The sequence below is a fragment of the Schistocerca gregaria genome, chromosome 11 (genome assembly GCF_023897955.1).
Source record: "Schistocerca gregaria isolate iqSchGreg1 chromosome 11, iqSchGreg1.2, whole genome shotgun sequence".
Taxonomy (NCBI): Eukaryota; Metazoa; Arthropoda; class Insecta; order Orthoptera; family Acrididae; genus Schistocerca; species Schistocerca gregaria.
Window position 1 is genome coordinate 102,734,233 of NC_064930.1, and position 18,651 is coordinate 102,752,883.

The window sequence follows — 18,651 nt, forward strand, 5'->3', positions numbered from 1 at the left end:
CCACATATGGACCAAAGCCGGACACGAAAGTAAATGTGCGACTACAGATCCGAGGGTGCAAGAACGATCGAACGATTGCGAAGAAGATGGTGCTCTCAACTTTATTTGGTTTCTGAATGTATGTCTACATCTACATCCATACTCCGCAATCCACCATACGCTCCGTGGCGGAGGGTACCTCGTACCACAACTGGCATCTTTCTCTCCCTGTTCCACTCCCAAACAGAACGAGGGAAAAATGAGTGCCTATATGCCTCTGCACGAGCCCAAATCTCTCTTATCTTATCTTTGTGGTCTTTCCGCGAAATATAAGTTGGTGGCAGTAAAATTGTACTGCAGTCAGCCTCAAATGCTGGTTCTCTAAATTTCCTCAGTAGCGATTCACGAAAAGAACGCCTCCTTTCCTCCAGAGACTCCCACCCGAGTTCCTGAAGCATTTCCGTAACGCTCGCGTGGTGATCAAACCTACCAGTAACAAATCTTGCAGCCCGTCTATGAATTGCTTCTATGTCCTACCTCAATCCGACCTGATAGGGATCCCAAACGCTCAACCAGTACTCGAGAATAGGTCGTATTAGTGTTTTATAAGCGGTCTATTTTACAGATTAACCACATCTTCCCAAAATTTTACCAATGAACCGGAGACGACTATATGCCTTCCCCACAACTGCCATTACATGCTTGTCCCACTTCATATCGCTCTGCAGTGTTACGCCCAAATATTTAATCGACGTGACTGTGTCAAGCGCTACACTACTAATAGAGTATTCATACAATACTGGAGTCTTTTTCCTATTCATCTGCGTTAATTTACATTTATCTATATTTAGAGTTAGCTGCCATTCTTTACATAAATCACAAATCCTGTCCAAGTCATCTCGTATCCTCCTACAGTCACTCAACGACGACACCTTTCCGTAAACCACAGCATCATCAGCAAACAGCCGCACATTGCTATCCACCCTATCCAAAACATCATTTATGTAGATAGAAAACAACAGCGGACCTACCACAGTTTCCTGGGGCACTCCAGATGATACCCTCACCTCCGATGAACACTCACCATCGAGGACAACGTACTGGGTCCCTATTACTTAAGAAGTTGCAGTTTTTTCCGTCACTGTTATTTCAAATCACTTGATATATTGTTCCGAGTAATGCAGGGTTCTAAACATTCTCGCCAAACACTAAGTGAGTTCAAAAAACAAAATACAAATTTTGTTCCACTGTATGCCAGCAGCCTCTAAATACTTCACAAACGAAAATATAATAGCTGTAGAGTGCAAGTTAATGTCTGTTCTTTAATCTGTGCGAGGTTAGCTAATTTTGACATTGTGTCATTTTCAACCACATAGGTTACATCAACTTAAATATGTCACCCTTTACATCCATGCGGCTTTTCGCGGATGATGCTGTAGTATACAGAGAAGTTGCAGCATTAGAAAATTGTAACGAAATGCAGGAAGATCTGCAGCGGATAGGCACTTGGTGCAGGGAGTGGCAACTGACCCTTAACATAGACAAATGTAATGTATTGCGAATACATAGAAAGAAGGATCCTTTATTGTATGATTATGTGATAGCGCAAAAAACACTGGTAGCAGTTACCTCTGTAAAATATCTGGGAGTATGCGTGTCGAACGATTAGAAGTGGAATGATCATATAAAATTATTTGTTGGTAAGGCGGGTGCCAGGTTGAGATTCATTGGGAGAGTCCTTAGAAAATGTAGTCCATCAACAAAGGAGGTAGCTTACAAAACACTCGTTCGACCTATACTTGAGTATTTCTCATCAGTGTGGGATCCGTACCAGATCGGGTTGACGGAGTAGATAGAGAATATCCAAAGAAGAGCGGCGCGTTTCGTCACAGGGTTATTTGGAAACCGTGATAGCGTTACGGAGATGTTTAGCAGACTCGAGTGGCAGACTCTGCAAGAGAGGCCCTCTGCATCGCGGTGTAGCTCGCTGTCCAGGTTTCGAGAGGCTGCGTTTCTGAAAGAGGTATCGAATATATTGCTTCCCCCTACTTATACCTCCTGAGGAGATCGCGAATGTAAAATTAGAGAGATTGGAGCGAGCACGGAGGCTTCCCGGCAGTCGTTCTTTGCACGAACCGTACGCGACTGGAACAGGAAAGGGAGGTAATGACAGTGGCACGTAAAGTGCCCTCCGTCACACACCGTTGGGTGGCATGCGGAGTATAAATGTAGATGTAGATGTAGTACATTGTGTTAATATCGGATTCATCTTCCACAAACATGTGTAAAATGACGCAGTGTCGAAATTTGCTAATCGCACAAATTAAATAAAGAATATTAAGATACAACCGACAAAGGATCTCGTTTCCATTCATAAAACAACAAAATACTGAGGTTGTTTTTAGACCACAGTCTGCCACATATGGACCAAAGCAGGACACGAAAGAAAATGTGCGACTACAGATCCGAGGGTAGAAGAACGATCGACCGGATGCGAAGAAAATGGTGCGCTTAACTTTAAATTGATTTCTGAAAGTATGCGATGGTGGTGATGCTGATGATGACAATAAGAGGTAGACGTCACTGTGTTCACAGCAGCCAGACCCCAGGGAGGAGTCATCCCGGTCATCTGCTAGTAGTCCAGCGCGAACCGCCTCGTGTCCTGATTGTCTCCACTCTATTTGAGTTAATAGGTGGGTGCCTGGGCTTCAGATTACGGCTGTGGGACGCTGTGCCCGCTGATGTAGCTACACTACAGCACGGGGTACTAGTCGTTTGGTTTCTGACAGCCTCGCCACGCCATAGGAACGTGCTCTCAGCGATAGTGAGATGCTGAGCTACTGAATAATGTAGCAGGTTAATTTGAGAGATGCAGAACTAAATGTAGGTGAGGAAACGAGTCTATGGTAGGCCGTTAGTAGTATATCGGAAAGGATAGAGGCGCAACTGCAATCGCACTCGGAAATAACTGACCATGGCAAGGGACTCTAGATAGAAAAATAGTGAGAGTATAAAAAAAAAGCTTGAACATGCGAAACTTTATAAAGGGTGCAGGGTGCTGGGGGGTTAAAAATGGTGTAAGATAGGGACGTAGTTAGAGATGGGTCGTTCGCGAACTACCAGGTGCAAAGGAACGGTTCACCAAGATGAACGGAACGGACGAGGAAGGAATTCTAAGGAACTGTTTTTCATAGTTCGGTCGCGGCTTTCTACTTGTAGTTCCCGGGAACGGGAAACGGTCGGTCTCGTTCCCGCAACAGCACGTCGGCCGGTCTCGTTCCTGCCCCGGTCTCGTTCCCGCCTATCTGGGTATCGGTCTCGCTCGGCCGTACTCGTCCTTCTTCGCGTGGCCACTCGTCGCACTTCCACAGCCTACTGCTCCTAGTTAGTTCAGGATGGAGTTGATCGTTTCGTTGGCTGCGCACGCCATTCTAGATCTGTTTCAAACCTTTTTTGAGCTCTGAACTTCTGATTCTTTTCGTATTCTGTTCAGCGTCCATGACCGGTAATTAAAATGCATTGTATAATTACGTAAATTACATAAAAACTGAAAGACCTGAGTCGAAACAAGGCCCCCGGAGTAGACAACATTCCATTGGAACTACTGACGGCCTTGGGAGAGCCAGTCCTGACAAAACTCTACCATCTGGTGAGCAAGATGTATGAGACAGGCGAAATACCCTCAGACTTCAAGAAGAATATAATAATTCCAATCCCAAAGAAAGCAGGTGCTGACAGATGTGAAAATTACCGAACAATCAGCTTAATAAGTCACAGCTGCAAAATACTTACACGAATACTTTACAGACGAATGGAAAAACTAGTAGAAGCCGACCTCGGGGAAGATCAGTTTGGATTCCGTAGAAATACTGGAACACGTGAGGCAATACTGACCTTACGACTTACCTTACAAGAAAGATTAAGGAAAGGCAAACCTACGTTTCTAGCATATGTAGACTTAGAGAAAGCTTTTGACAATGTCGACTGGAATACTCTCTTTCAAATTCTAAGGGTGGCAGTGGTAAAATACAGGGAGCGAAGGCTATTTACAATTTGTACAGAAACCAGATGGCAGTTATACGAGTAGAGGGACATGAAAGGTATGCAGTGGTTGGGAAGGGAGTAAGACAGGGTTGTAGCGTCTCCCCGATGTTGTCCAATCTGTATATTGGGCAAGCAGTAAAGAAAACAAAAGAAAAATTCGGAGTAGGTATTAAAATCCATGGAGAAGAAATAAAAACTTTGAGGTTCGCCGATGACATTGTAATTCTGTCAGAGACAGCAAAGGACTTGGAAGAGCAGTTGAATGGAATGGACAGTGTCTTGAAAAGAGGACATAAGATGAACATCAACAAAAGCAAAACCAGGATAATGGAATGTAGTAGAATTAAGTCGGGTGATGCTGAGGGAATTAGATTAGGAAATGAGACACTTAAAGTAGTAAAGGAATTTTGCTATTTGGGGAGCAAAATAACTGATGATGGTCGAAGTAGAGAGGATATAAAATGTAGACTGGCAGTGGCAAGCAAAGCATTTCTGAAGAAGAAAAATTTGTTAACATCGAGTATAGATTTAAGTGTCAGGGAGTCATTTCAGAAAGTATTTGTCTGGAGTGTAGCCATGTATGGAAGTGAAACATGGACGATAAATAGTTTGGACAAGAAGAGAATAGAAGCTTTCGAAATGTGGTGCTACAGAAGAATGCTGAAGATCAGATGGGTAGATCGCATAACTAATGAGGAAGTATTGAATAGGATTGGGGAGAAGAGAAGTTTGTGGCACAACTTGACCAGAAGAAGGGATCGGTTGGTAGGACATGTTCTGAGGCATCAAGGGATCACCAATTTAGTACTGGAAGGCAGTGTGGAGGGTAAATATCGTAGAGGGAGACCAAGAGATGAATACACTAAGCAGATTCAGAAGGATGTAGGTTGCAGTAGGTAGTGGGAGATGAAGAAGCTTGCACAGGATAGAGTAGCATGGAGAGCTGCATCAAACCAGTCTCAGGTCTGAAAACAACAACTATATATATATATAGGGTGAGTCACCTAACGTTACCGCTGGATATATTTCGTAAACCACATCAAATACTGACGAACCGATTCCACAGACCGAACGTGAGGAGAGGGGCTAGTGTAATTGTTTAATACAAACCATGCAAAAATGCACGGAAGTATGTTTTTTAATACAAACCTACGTTTTTTTTAATGGAACCACGTTAGTTTTGTTAGCACATCTCAACATATAAACAAATACGTAATCAGTTCCGTTTGTTGCAATGTAAAATGTTGATTACATCTGGAGATATTGTAACCTAAAGTTGACGCTTGAAACATCCGACGTTCAGTTGCCTGTTGTAACAAACACGGGCCACGGTCGGCGAGCAGCATCTGCAGGGACATGTTTACGATGGCGACCGTGTTTACGAGTGTGGCTGTGGTGGACTGTTGTGGTTCGGTCTAGCTGTCGCAGTGTCCGCATGCCGCGCTTGCTGCTATTGTTGTTCTGCATTCGTCTCCGCACGCAGACCAACTGTAGTACACCGTGTTACCAGACGTCTGTGATAGTGTAGTGTCGTAGGAACTGTGACCACGGTGTATTCGAACACTGAAAAGGCGGAGGTGATACTGATATACGGCGAGTGTCGACGAAATGCAGCTGAAGCCTGCAGGGTGTATGCAGAACGGTACCCGGACAGAGAGCATCCAACGTGCCGCACATTGCAAAACATCGACCGCACGCAAACGGGTCCGTAACAGGCGCGTCACAGGAGAAGCGGGTGCAGCTGGTGTGTTAGCTGCTGTTGCCATGAACCCACACATGAGTGCACGGGACATTGCGAGAGCCGGTGGACTGAGTCAAAGTAGTCATACTGCATAGTCACCGCTTTCACCCGTTTCATGTGTCGCTACATCAGCAATTACATGGTGATGACTTTAATCATCGAGTGCAATTCTGTCAATGGGCATTAACAGAGAATGCGTTGCAGTTCTACCTGTTTACCGATGAAGCGGGTTTCACAAACCACGGGGCAGTGAATCTACGGAACATGCATTACTGGTGCGAGGACAATCCTCGCTGGCTCAGACAGGTAGAGCGACAGCGACCGTGGACTGTAAATGTATGGTGCGGAATCATTGGCGACCACCTCATTGGTACTCACTTCATTGCAGGGGCCCAAACAGCTGGAACATACATCGCGTTTCTACAGACTGATCTGCCAGCGTTACTCGAAAATGTCCCACTGGAAACGCGTCAACGTATGTGGTGTCAGCATGATGGTGCACCTGTACATTCCGCAATTAACACTAGGCTGACCCTTGACTGGATGTTCGACGGGCGTTTCATAGGACGTGGAGGACGCATAAATTGGCCAGCCTGTTCTCCTGATCTTACACCTCTGGACTTCTTTCTGTGGGGTACGTTAAAGGAGAATGTGTACCGTGATGTGCCTACAACCCCAGAGGATATGAAACAACGTATTGCGGCAGCCTGCGGCGACATTACACCAGATGTACTGCGGCGTTCATTTCACCAGAGACTGCAATTGTGTGCAGCAAATGATGGCCACCACATTGAACATCTATTGGCCTGACATGTCGGGGCACACTCTATTCCACTCCGTAATTGAAAACGGAAACCACGTGTGTACGTGTACGTCACCCCTCATGGTAATGTACACGTGCGTCAGTGAAAAAGACCAATAAAAAGGTGTTAGCATGTGGACGTAATGCGCTGTTACAGTATCTTCTGTACGTAAGGTCCATCACCGTTCCCTTTGGATCCCTACGTAATCCGGTGCTCTCCGATACACACGATCGAACAGCGGAGGAGTGGTACTCAAGCGTCAACTTTAGGTTACAATATCTCCGGATGTAATTAACATTTTACAACGCAACAAACGCCACTGATTACCTATTTGTTTATATGTTCAGATATGCTAACAAAACTAACGGTTTCCATTTTAAAAAAACGCAGGGTTGTGTTAAAAAACATACTTCCGTGCATTTTTGTATGGTTTGTATTAACCAGTTACACCAGCCTCTCTCCTCACGTTCGGTCTGTGGAATCGGTTCGGCAGTATTTGATGTGGTTTACGAAATATATCCAGCGGTAACCTTAGGTGACTCACCCTATATATATATATATATATATATATATATATATATATATATATATATATGGTATCTGTTCTTTGAGACACACACACACACACACACACACACACACACACACACACATATATATATATATATATATATATATATATATATATATATATATATACTCTTACGGCAATCGGTAGTGCGGGACAATAAGATGGGAATGTGGGTCTCACGGGAGGAGTGCCAGAGATAAGCCCCTGCAGCTGCGCTGTCCTCTGTGTCCTCGGTGACTCAGATGGATAGAGCGTCTGCCATGTAAGCAGGACATCCCGGGTTAGAGTCCCGGTCAGCGCACACATTTTCAGCTGTCAACGTTGAGTCATATCAACGCCTGTATGCAGGTAAGGGTATTCATTTCATTGTAGTTCGAGTTTGATTGGGATAACCTTTAGGAAATGTAATTCATTCGGAAAAGAAGAGTCTTGCAAAACGACTGTTCGTCCGATTGCTGAATATTGCTCGTCACTGTGGGGCTCTTAACATGTTGGGTTAATGAGAGAGACGGAGAAGATGCAACGAAGAGCGGCGCTTTTCGTCGCGGGATCGTTTAGTCAGCGCAAGGGAGTTACAGAGAATCTCAACAAACTCCGGTGGCAGAAGCTGCAAGAGAGGCGTTGTTGTTGTTGTTGTCTTCAGTCCTGAGACTGGTTTGATGCAGCTCTCCATGCTACTCTATCCTGTGCAAGCTTCTTCATCTCCCAGTACCTACTGCAACCTACATCCTTCTGAATCTGCTTAGTGTGTTCATCTCTTGGTCTCCCTCTACGATTTTTACCCTCCACGCTGCCCTCCAATACTAAATTTGTGATCCCTTGATGCCTTAAAACATGTCCTACCAACTGATCCCTTCTTCTAGTCAAGTTGTGCCACAAACTTCTCTTCTCCCCAATCCTATTCAATACCTCCTCATTAGTTATGTGATCTACCCATCTAATCTTCAGCATTCTTCTGTAGCACCACATTTCGAAAGCTTCTATTCTCTTCTTGTCCGAACTATTTATCGTCCATGTTTCACTTCCATACATGGCTACACTCCATACAAAAACTTTCAGAAATGACTTCCTGACACTTAAATCTATACTCGATGTTAACAAATTTCTCTTCTTCAGAAACGCTTTCCTTGCCATTGCCGGTCTACATTTTATATCCTCTCTACTTCTACCATCATCAGTTATTTTGCTCCCCAAATAGCAAAACTCCTTTACTACTTTAAGAGTCTCATTTCCTAATCTAATTCCCTCAGCATCACCCGACTTAATTCGACTACATTCCATTATTCTCGTTTTGCTTTTGTTGATGTTCATCTTATATCCTCCTTTCAAGACACTGTCCATTCCCTTCGACTGCTCTTCCAAGTCCTTTGCTGTCTCTGACAGAATTACAATGTCATCGGCGAACCTCAAAGTTTTTATTTCTTCTCCATGGATTTTAATACCTACTCCAAATTTTTCTTTTGTTTCCTTTACTGCTTGCTCAATATACAGATTGAATAACATCGGGGAGAGGCTACAAACCTGTCTCAGTCCCTTCCCAACCACTGCTTCCCTTTCATGTCCCTCGACTCTTATAACTGCCATCTGGTTTCTGTACAAATTGTAAATAGCCTTTCGCTCCCTCTATTTTACCCCTGCCACCTTCAGTCAACATTGTCAAAAGCTTTCTCTAATGCTAGAAACGTAGGTTTGCTTTTCCTTAATCTTTCTCCTAGGAGAAGTCGTAAGGTCAGTATTGCATCACGTGTTCCAGTATTTCTACGGAATCCAAACTGATCCTCCCCGAGGTCGGCTTCTACTAGAGTGGCGTTGTGCATCAAAAAAGGGGTGTAGTGTTGACATTTCAAGTGCGAGTGTTCCAGGAAGTGTCGGACAACCAATCAGTTCCTCCCACACAGGTCTCGCAAGATGACCACGAAGTGAAAATTGGAGAAATCAGAGATCTGACAGAGGTCTGCCGACAAATATTCCTCCCACGTGCCATTCGTGTATGAGAGAGGAGATGGTGGAAAGTACAGTGGTGCCACATACGAAAGGTGCCTTGCGGAGCGTACGTGTAGATGTAGGGTGGAAGAGTTGGTGCGGTTTACTTGATTAGAACTAATCCCCAAATTCGACTAATTTCAACGCTTATGCTCTTTTCTGTTACTGAATGTCTGTGGCCTCTTGTACAACAGTCATGATTGGGCCTTAATAAAATTGGTTCCAAAGTGACACGGATAAATGATGATGCACTGGAACCACGGTACCACCACATTTGTTTCTTTAGCAGTATGCTTGTAGCAAAGTCCAACCATGACTATCGTGGAATGCACACAGTAGCCGTATAGACGCAAGTACAGAGAAAAGATCCCCGACAGGATTCGTCTGAACTGGACGTAATGTATCGCTGTGGACAGAAATTCTACAAACATCTGAGGCGCTGAAGTGTAGGCGAGCTGCCCTAGATCGCGGGCACAATAGAATCTGAAAAAGATGGTGTTGGACAGTATGAGAAGCGATTTAGGGGTTTGTTTGGGGAGGAGACCAGACAGCGAGGTCATCGGCCTCAGCGGATTAGGGGAGGATGGAGAAGGAAGTCGGCTGTGCCCTTTCAAAGCAACCGTCTCGGAATTTGCCTGTAGTGATTTAGGTAAATTAGGGAAAAAAAATTCAGGATGGCCAGACCTGGATCTGAACCACTGACCTCACGAATTCGGGTTCAGTGTGCTGATCATTACCGTGGCCACCTCGTTTGGTAAATGTCTTGGAAGACCCATCGCATGGAGTCGATAATGTTTGGAAAACAGGGAGTAACACCAAGTTCAACAAAAGTAATACAAGGCTAATTGAATGCAGTCGAACTGAAACAGGCGATGCTCTGAGAATTAGATTAGTAAATGAGACACTAGAAGAATTTTGTTATACCGGGAACGAAGTACGAGTATGTCACTGAAATGGTGAGGATTGTGAAATGAATACTGTGCAGAGAGAAAAAAAATTTATAACGTCGAATATAAATTTAAGTTTTACATGGTGTTTTCTGAAGGTATTTGCCTAGAGAGTAGCCTTGTTTTGACGTGATACATTATCGATAAACAGAAAAATGGCTCAAATGGCTCTGAGCACTATGGGACTTAACTTCTGAGGTCATCAGTCCCCTAGATTTAGAACTACTTAAACCTAACTAACCTAAGGACATCACACAAATCCATGCCCGAGGCAGGATTCAAACCTGTGACTGTAGCAGCAGCGCGGTCCCGAACTGAGGCGCCTAGAACCGCTCGGCCACAACAGCCGGCGATAGAGAGACAAGAATACAAGCCTTTGAAATGTGGTACTATGGAAATATACTGAAGATGAGTTTTGGTAGATAGAGGAGTTGATGAGGAGATAGAATTGGAGAATAAAGGAATTTTTGGTACAACTTGATTAAAAGAAGGGATATGTTGATGGGACACAGCCTGAAGCATCAAGGGTAGTACTGCAGGGAAGTTTGAGGGGGTGGGGGGGGTGGGGTGGGAGTAAAAATCGTAGAGGGAGACCGAGCCTCGACTGCAGTAAGCAGGTTCAAGAGGGTGCAGGCTACAGTAGCTGTGCAGTGGTGGAAAGGCTTGCACAGGACAGATAGGCGTGTGGAGCTGTGTCAGCCGAGTCGTCGGCGAGAAGGCCACAACAACACATATAACTTGCTCGAACACTGTAATACTTTGTATTGGAACTTCTACATCTGGACATTGATAACATGCCATTGTGTACTACACAGGCTGGCACGAAAATTCACAACTCGTCAAATCGTTCCATTTTATCTTCTTTTTGTCATATGGATTGGGTATCTAATGACCTGGCGACAGTCATATTACGTTGTGATCTCTATTGCTTCGAGTTGCGCCGTTGCACACAGGTGAAGAATGGAGTACAAGAGGGTGAAGTGACAAAGTACCCTCCAGCTGACACTGTTTAGGTCGGTTGCTGTGTGTAGATATAGCTGTAGATCTGGAACGCTACCTGAGGATTTCCAAATGAAGTTCTTGTCAGGTATCACTTCAGTTTCTGGATGTCACTGGGTACATTTTCTTTACATTTCCACCCATCAGAATTTTTATGTGAATGTGTTGAGTAAATGGCTAAGCTGTATCTTTTAAAGTATAGTAGCTGAGACTGTAATATCATGCTGAACGTATGTGTGTCCCTTAGATCTTATCAAAAAATGGCTCTGAGCACTATGGGACTCAACATCTGTGGTCATAAGTCCCATAGAACTTAGAACTACTTAAACGTAACTAAACTAAGGACATCACACACATCCATGCCCGAGGCAGGATTCGAACCTTCGACCGCAGCATTCGCGCGGTTCTTGACTTAGCGCCTAGAACCGCTAGACCACCGCGGGCGGCAGAGCTTATCAGATACCACCTTTTTTAACTGCAGGGAATTACAAAAAGGTACGGCCAAACTTTTAGGAAACATTCCTCACACACAAAGAAAGAAAATATGTTATGTGGACATGTGTCCGGCAACGCTTACTTTGCGTGTTAGAGCTCATTTTATTACTTCTCTTCAAATCACATTAGTCGTGGAATGGAAACACACAACAACAGAACGTACCAGCGTGACTTCAAACACTTTGTTACAGGAAATATTCAAAATGTCCTCCGTTAGCGAGGATACGTGCATCCACCCTCCGTCGCATGGAATCCCTGATTCGCTGATGCAGCCCTGGAGAATGGCGTATTGTATCACAGCCGTCCACAACACGAGCACGAAGGGTCTCCACATTTGGTACCGGGGTTGCGTAGACAAGAGCTATCAAATGCCCCCCATAAATGAAAGTCAAGAGGGTTGAGGTCAGGAGAGCGTGGAGGCCACGGAATTGGTCCGCCTCTGCCAATCCGTCGGTCACCGAATCTGTTGTTGAGAAGCGTACGAACACTTTGACTGAAATGTGCAGGAGCTCCATCGTGCATGAACCACATGTGTCGTTCTGGTAAAGGCACATGTGATAGCAGCACAGGTAGACTATCCCATATTAAATCATGATAACGTGCTCCATTGAGCGTAGGTGGAAGAACATGGGTCCCAATCAAGATATCACCAACAATGCCTGCCCAAACGTTCACAGAAAATCTGTGTTGATGACGCGATTGCACAATTGCGCGCGGTTTCTCGTCAGCCCACACATGTCGATTGTGAAAATTTACAATTTGATCACGTCGAAATAAAGCCTCATCCGTAAAGAGAACATTTGCACCGAAATGGATGAACCATTCGCAGAAGTGTACCCGTGGAGGCCAATCAGCTGCTGATAGTGCCTGCACACGCTGTACACGGTACGGAAACAACTGGTTCTCCCTAGCACTCTCCATACAGTGACGTGGCCAACGTTACCTTGTACAGCAGCTACTTCTCTGACGTTGACATTAGGGTTATCGTCAACTCACTAAGAACTGCCTCGTCCATTGCCGGTGTCCTCGTCGTTCCAGGTCTTCCCCAGTCGCGAGTCATAGGCTGGAATTTCCGTGCTCCCTAAGACGCCGATCAATTGCTTCGAACGTCTTCCTGTCGGGACACCTCCGTTCTGGGAATCTGTCTCAATACAAACGTACCGCGCCACGGCTATTACCCCGTGCTGATCCACACATCAAATGGGCATCTGCCAACTCTGCATTTGTAAACATTTCACTGACTGCAAAACCACGTTCGCGATGAACACTAACCTGTTGATGCCACGTACTGATGTGCTCGATGCTAGTACTGTAGAGCAATGAGTCGCATGTCATCACAAGCACCGAAGTCAACATTACCTTCCTTCAATTGGGCCAACTGGCGGTGAATCGAGGAAGTACAGTACATACTGACGAAACTAGAATGAGCTATAACATGGAAATTAAGCGTTTCCGGACACGTGTCCACATAACATATTTTCCTTATTTGTGTGTGAGCAATGTATCCTGAAAGCTTGGCCGTACCTTTTTCTAACACCCTGTATAGACGCCTAAGAATATGACAGATGCTGGTGCGACATATTTAACAATTGACATCACTACCACATTACTCAGATGGTTTAATAAAAAATACGCCAGGAAACGGACTCAGATACAATCAGATCCACAGGCTTTGCACTTCATCTGGCGCCTCGATGGTTGATCCACGCCGGTTGACCACGGCCACTCACCCATCCAGCTGAGGTGCTCCGTCGTCTCCAGCTTGATCCTGAAGGCGTCCACCTGCTCCTTGAGGTCCCTGACGGATGGCGGCAGCTCCTCGAAGTCCACCCGGATCTGCCGCTCCAGTCGGGCCACCCTGCAGACATCGAAACAGCGGACCGTCACTACATCACTACACCTTGCACCTCCAACACAACTCTACAGTATCGTAGACTGTTCTCCATTTGAAACACTTGACGTAGTACAGTTTTAAACATGGCTGTTTCTCAGCAACCATATACTAGTTTCAACATGAGACTGTACGGCCAATCGGTTTTGTACATTGACCTATGTTTCGACAACTACTTAGGGTGTCTTCATCAGAATGAAATTTTGAAGAACCCTAAAGTTACATTGAGAAGCAGCAATGGTCAGAATTCGGAGCAGCTACGCTCAAGACAAAAATATAATGCAACAAGTTATAGCCTTTACTATGTGTACCTAGCTAGGAACGATTGTGCGGTTCTTCAATATTGCATTCTGATGAAGACACCCTTACTAGGAGCCCAAACCTAGGTCAATGTATCAAAAAGTTACTTGCAAACCAGTTTGCTGTATAATCCTATGTTGAAACTTGACATAATGGTCACACTACTTCAGGAAAGGTAGTAGGGTGACGTTTTCGACAAGCGGCGATATTTGGAAGGGTGGACGAACCATCATTCTGAAGCCACAAAGGTTCGTTAACTACACTATCTGATCAAAAGTACACTACTAGCCATTACAATTACTACACAAAGAAATAATGCAGATGATAAACGTGTATTCATTGGACAAATATAATATGTGATTACATTTTCGATTATATTTTCGAGCAAATTGGGTGCATAGGTCCTGAGAAATCAGTACCCAGAACAACCACCTCTGGCCGTAATAACGGCCTTGATACGCCTGGGCATTGAGTGAAACAGAGCTTGGATCGCGTGTACAGGTACAGCTGCCCGTGCAGCTTCAACACGATACCACAGTCATCGAGAGTAGTGACTGGCGTATAGTGACGAGCCAGTTGCTCGGCCACCATTGACCAGACGTTTTCAGTTGGTGAGAAATCTGGAGAATGTGCTGGCCACGGCAGCAGTCGAGAATTTTCTGTATCCAGAAAGGACCGTACAGGACCTGCAACATGCAGTCGTGCATTATCCTGCTGAAATGTAGGGTTTCGCAGGGATTGAATGAAGGGTGGAGCCACGGGTCGTAACACATCTGAAATGTAACGTCCACTGTTCAAAGTGCCGTCAATGCGAGCAAGAGGTGACCGAGACGTGTAACCGATGGCACCCCATACCATCACGCCGGGTGATACGCCAGTATGGCAATGAGGAATACACGCTTCCAATGTGCGTTCACCGCGATGCCGTCAAACACGGATGTGACCATCATGATGCTGTAAACAGAACCTAGATTACTCCCAAAAAATGACGTTTTGCCATTCGTGCGCCGAGGTTTGTCGTTTAGTACACCATCGCAGGCGCTCCTGTCTGTGATGCAGCGTCGCAGCCACGGTCTCCGAGCTGATAGTCCGTGCTGCTGCATACGTCGTCGAACTGTTCGTGCAGATGGTTGTTGTCTTGCAAACGTCCCCATCTGTTGACTCAGGGATCGAGACGTGGCTGCACGATTCATTACAGTCATGTGGATAAGATGACTTTCATCTCGACTGCTAGTGATACGAGGCCGTTGGGATCCAGCACGGAGTTCCATATTACCATTCTGAACCCACCGATTCCATATTCTGCTAATAGTCATTGGATCTGGACCAACGCGAGCAGCAACGTCGCGATATGATAAACAGCAATCGCGATAGGCTACAATCTGATCTTTATCAAAGTCGGAAATGTGGTGGTACACATTTCTCATCCTTACACGAGGCATCACAACAACGTTTCACCGGGCAACGCCGATCAACTGCTGTTTGTGTATGAGATATCAGTTGGAATCTTTACTCATGTCAGGACTTTGGAGGTGTCGCCACCGGCGCCAACCTTCCCTGAATGATCTGAAAAGCTAATCATTTGTATACCGCAGCATCTTCTTCGTGTCGCTTAAATTTCGCGTCTGTAGCACGTCATCTTCGTGGTGTAGCAGTTTTAATGGCCAGTAGTGTATTTGGACGCCTATTAGTGGTTATTAGTATGGACTGTATGCGGTATTCGCGTTCGTGACGGCTTAAACTCTGCAGGAGGCACTTTGAACCAGGTGCCTCATGTCTAAGGGGGAATGGCAGACCATTATCCTTCAAGAGCCGCGAACAGACGAGATAGTGATGTTGGACGCTGGGGTCTCGAACGAAATCTAACGCGTCCGATAGCTCCATCAAGTTCATGTCGGGATTGTAGAGAGGCCAGCCCATTTCATGAATGTCACTGTCCGTAAATACAGTTGTGTCACAGATATTGCTCTATGACAGGGTGCATTTTCAGAGTGATACGAACAACCGTCTCTGAAATGTTCCTCTACTGCATGCAGTAGATAATGCTGTGCAGTGTGATCGCACCTTTCGCATTTAGGGTTTTGTGTACTGCAGTAAGGGTACACACCATAACCACAGAAAACACCCCCTGAACGAGGGCACCAGCTCTTCCATACTTCACTGTTCGCACTACACTTGACGACAGGGATGGTTCCCCAGGTATGCATCAAACACCCTTCCATCGGATTGCCACAGGGTACAGCGTGACTGATCGCTCCAAATCGCCCATTTTCAGTCACCCGCTGTCCAGTGGCGTCCCTCTCTACACTAGCAGAAGCGTCGCTTATCGGTCACTACAGAAACGTATGGCTTAGGAGAAGCTGTCGACCAGTGGTCTAACTGCCTACACAGAGCCATTGTCGCGGATAGACTGCTGCTAGCGCATGCAAACGCATGGCTGCCTTCCCTCCCTTGACGCATTGGTCAGGAGGAAGTTCGTTTTATCGAAATGAAACATCGTTACTGGTCCGTAATGAAAGATTTGGGTTGTTTTCTAGGTCGAAAAACAGTTAGTTAAACGAGATGTTGACTTTTCTTACGGTATTTCCGAACGATTTTCGTTCACATCACGAAACCAGTCTTCTTGCACGTTTTTGAGGTATTGGTCTATCTCGTTTGGCAACGTTGTTTCGCCCATAACCTCACACTGAACCATGCATGTCATGATGTGAAAGTCGATGTGGCACAACTACTGTCTGTCTGCATCTTTCTGATCAAACAGGCCTGTGTGTCTTTATGTGAGTAGGTTCAAAAATGGCTCTGAGCACTATGGGACTTAACATCTGAGGTCATCAGTCCCCTAGAACTTAAAACTACTTAAACCTAACTAACCTAAGGACATCACACGCATCCATGCGGTCGCGCGGTTCCAGACTGTAGCGCCTAGAACCGCTCGGCCAATACCGTCGGCTATGTGAGTAGGGTTATCAACTTAACCGTTAGTTTTCCTCTGATCTGTAAGTGTTCTCTTGCGATTCGTCGCATGTGTTTTACGTCGCTGACTTATGTTATTATGCATTTATGTAACGTGTACGAGAAATAAAGTAGTAGTGACAGAGTTAAAGATCTCACAATGACAGAGGTGGGTTGGGGAGAAATGTGAGTGAACAGTCAACGCTAAGTAGGGGAACGGAGATCAACTTTAGGTTACAATATCTCCGGATGTCATTAACATTTTACAATGCAACAAACGGCACTGATTACGTATTTGTTTATATGTTCAGATGTGCTAACAAAACTAACGGGGTTCCATTTAAAAAACGTGGGTTTGTGTTAAAAAACATACTTCCGTGCATTTTTTTTATGGTTTGTATTGAACAATTACACTAGCCCCTCTCCTGACGTTCGGTCTGTGGAATCGGTTCGTCAGTATTTGATGTCGTTTACGAAATATATCCAGCGGTAATGTTAGGTGACTCACCCTGTATATATATATATATAATTCCCGGCAATCAGTTGCAACAATAGTGCATATAATAAGTTGTTGAAATTGGTTTGTCGTGGAAAAACTGGCGACTTCGAACATCATTATGTTTTCCGCAAACAAAGTTGTATTTCACAAATGTTATTAATTGTCTTCATAATGTTAACCACGTACAGTTAACGGAAGACGTAGAAACGATATTCCGAAACGAATACGTATGGCGTAAGTCAAACGTTCGAATTAGAATAGAGACCCCACGAACACAAATTTGCTGTGGCAAGTATGAAATATAAACTGCGTTACTCGCTCGTTACACTTGAAGGACAGACGTCGAATGGGCAGAAACAAGCCGCTGCATAACAGCGTAGTTGCCTGCTGAACTTCGAAAGAAGGTAAATGCGGTCCCTAGCGCAACTTACAACATCGTCGAAAATCAGTGCGGACGTGAGAGCGTTGGTACACCCTGTTAAAAAAACGGAAAAATGGAGGCGGTACAATTGGAGAGCAATCCGGCCTCACCAAAATGCATAAGCAATTCATTAATACAAAAAAACTAATAATAAAAAAAATGCACTTCGGATTTCCAACCCGAGCGCTTACCGCTGCGCCACGACGCTGCAGAAAATTATTAATCATAGAGAGTATTTCACCGCAACCATTTCTTTTAACTGTCCATTTTCTCGACAACGGCTGAGAAGTGCATCTCAATGCTTTGACACATTACACCTCTGGCCATGAGCTTTTATTATGCGCAGTATGAATCGAATCTGAATTTCACAATTGGCGGCCTCCCCTTGTTAGTGCAAATGTTCGTGAAACTGTGTGTAGTTTGTGTGATTTTGACTGACAAGTTATTTTAAATGTTGTCGGCGTACCGGCTCCGAGGAGTCGGTCGGTTTGCCTGGAGCAGTGAGGAATTCTCGGCGGGGCGTAGTTTGGCCTGGGCCGCTGGCGGTCGCTACGCGGTTTCAGAGAGTGTGGCGCTGTTCCCAGTGCTTCGAGGTCCTTGGCTCACCGACCTTGGACACGTATAAGTTGAGCTGATTTAACCTGCCAGCAAGTCAAGAGTGTACACACTGTGTCGTTTGGAGTTCGTTGTCGGCTGTTGGGATATTCCCGCGAGCAACAATGTGGTTTTCAAGTTGGAAAATTCTAGCCACCCTCTGGTGGAGTTTCACTGTATTTGGTTATCTGAATTGAAGTGCACCAGCGGAATCTTCTGCCTGGTGGCCGTTAACGTTCCGGTGACTTCCCCTGGGCGTTGACGTAAATTTCAGGCAGAGTAGTTTCCTCATCATGTTGTTGCTGTCGAGCACAGTGTGTAGTTTCACAGCTCCATGTATGATTGGTTGTGGGCGCCAATATCTTCTATGTTGTTCCATTCAACTCCCTGCTCTGCCCTGGTCGGGTAAAGTGGAAGTTACCTTGTCGGTGG

At 45.2% G+C, this 18,651-nt stretch overlaps 1 protein-coding gene across 1 annotated transcript in view; it reads right to left on the minus strand.

Annotated features, from left to right (window-relative positions):
- LOC126295146 (high affinity cGMP-specific 3',5'-cyclic phosphodiesterase 9A-like) overlaps nt 1-18,651 on the minus strand; it is a 2,007,270-nt gene that overhangs the window by 129,773 nt on the left and 1,858,846 nt on the right. Inside the window, exon 7 of the mRNA XM_049987432.1 lies at nt 13,293-13,420. Coding sequence (XP_049843389.1) covers nt 13,293-13,420 — 128 coding nt within the window. The remainder of the gene's footprint in view (nt 1-13,292; nt 13,421-18,651) is intronic.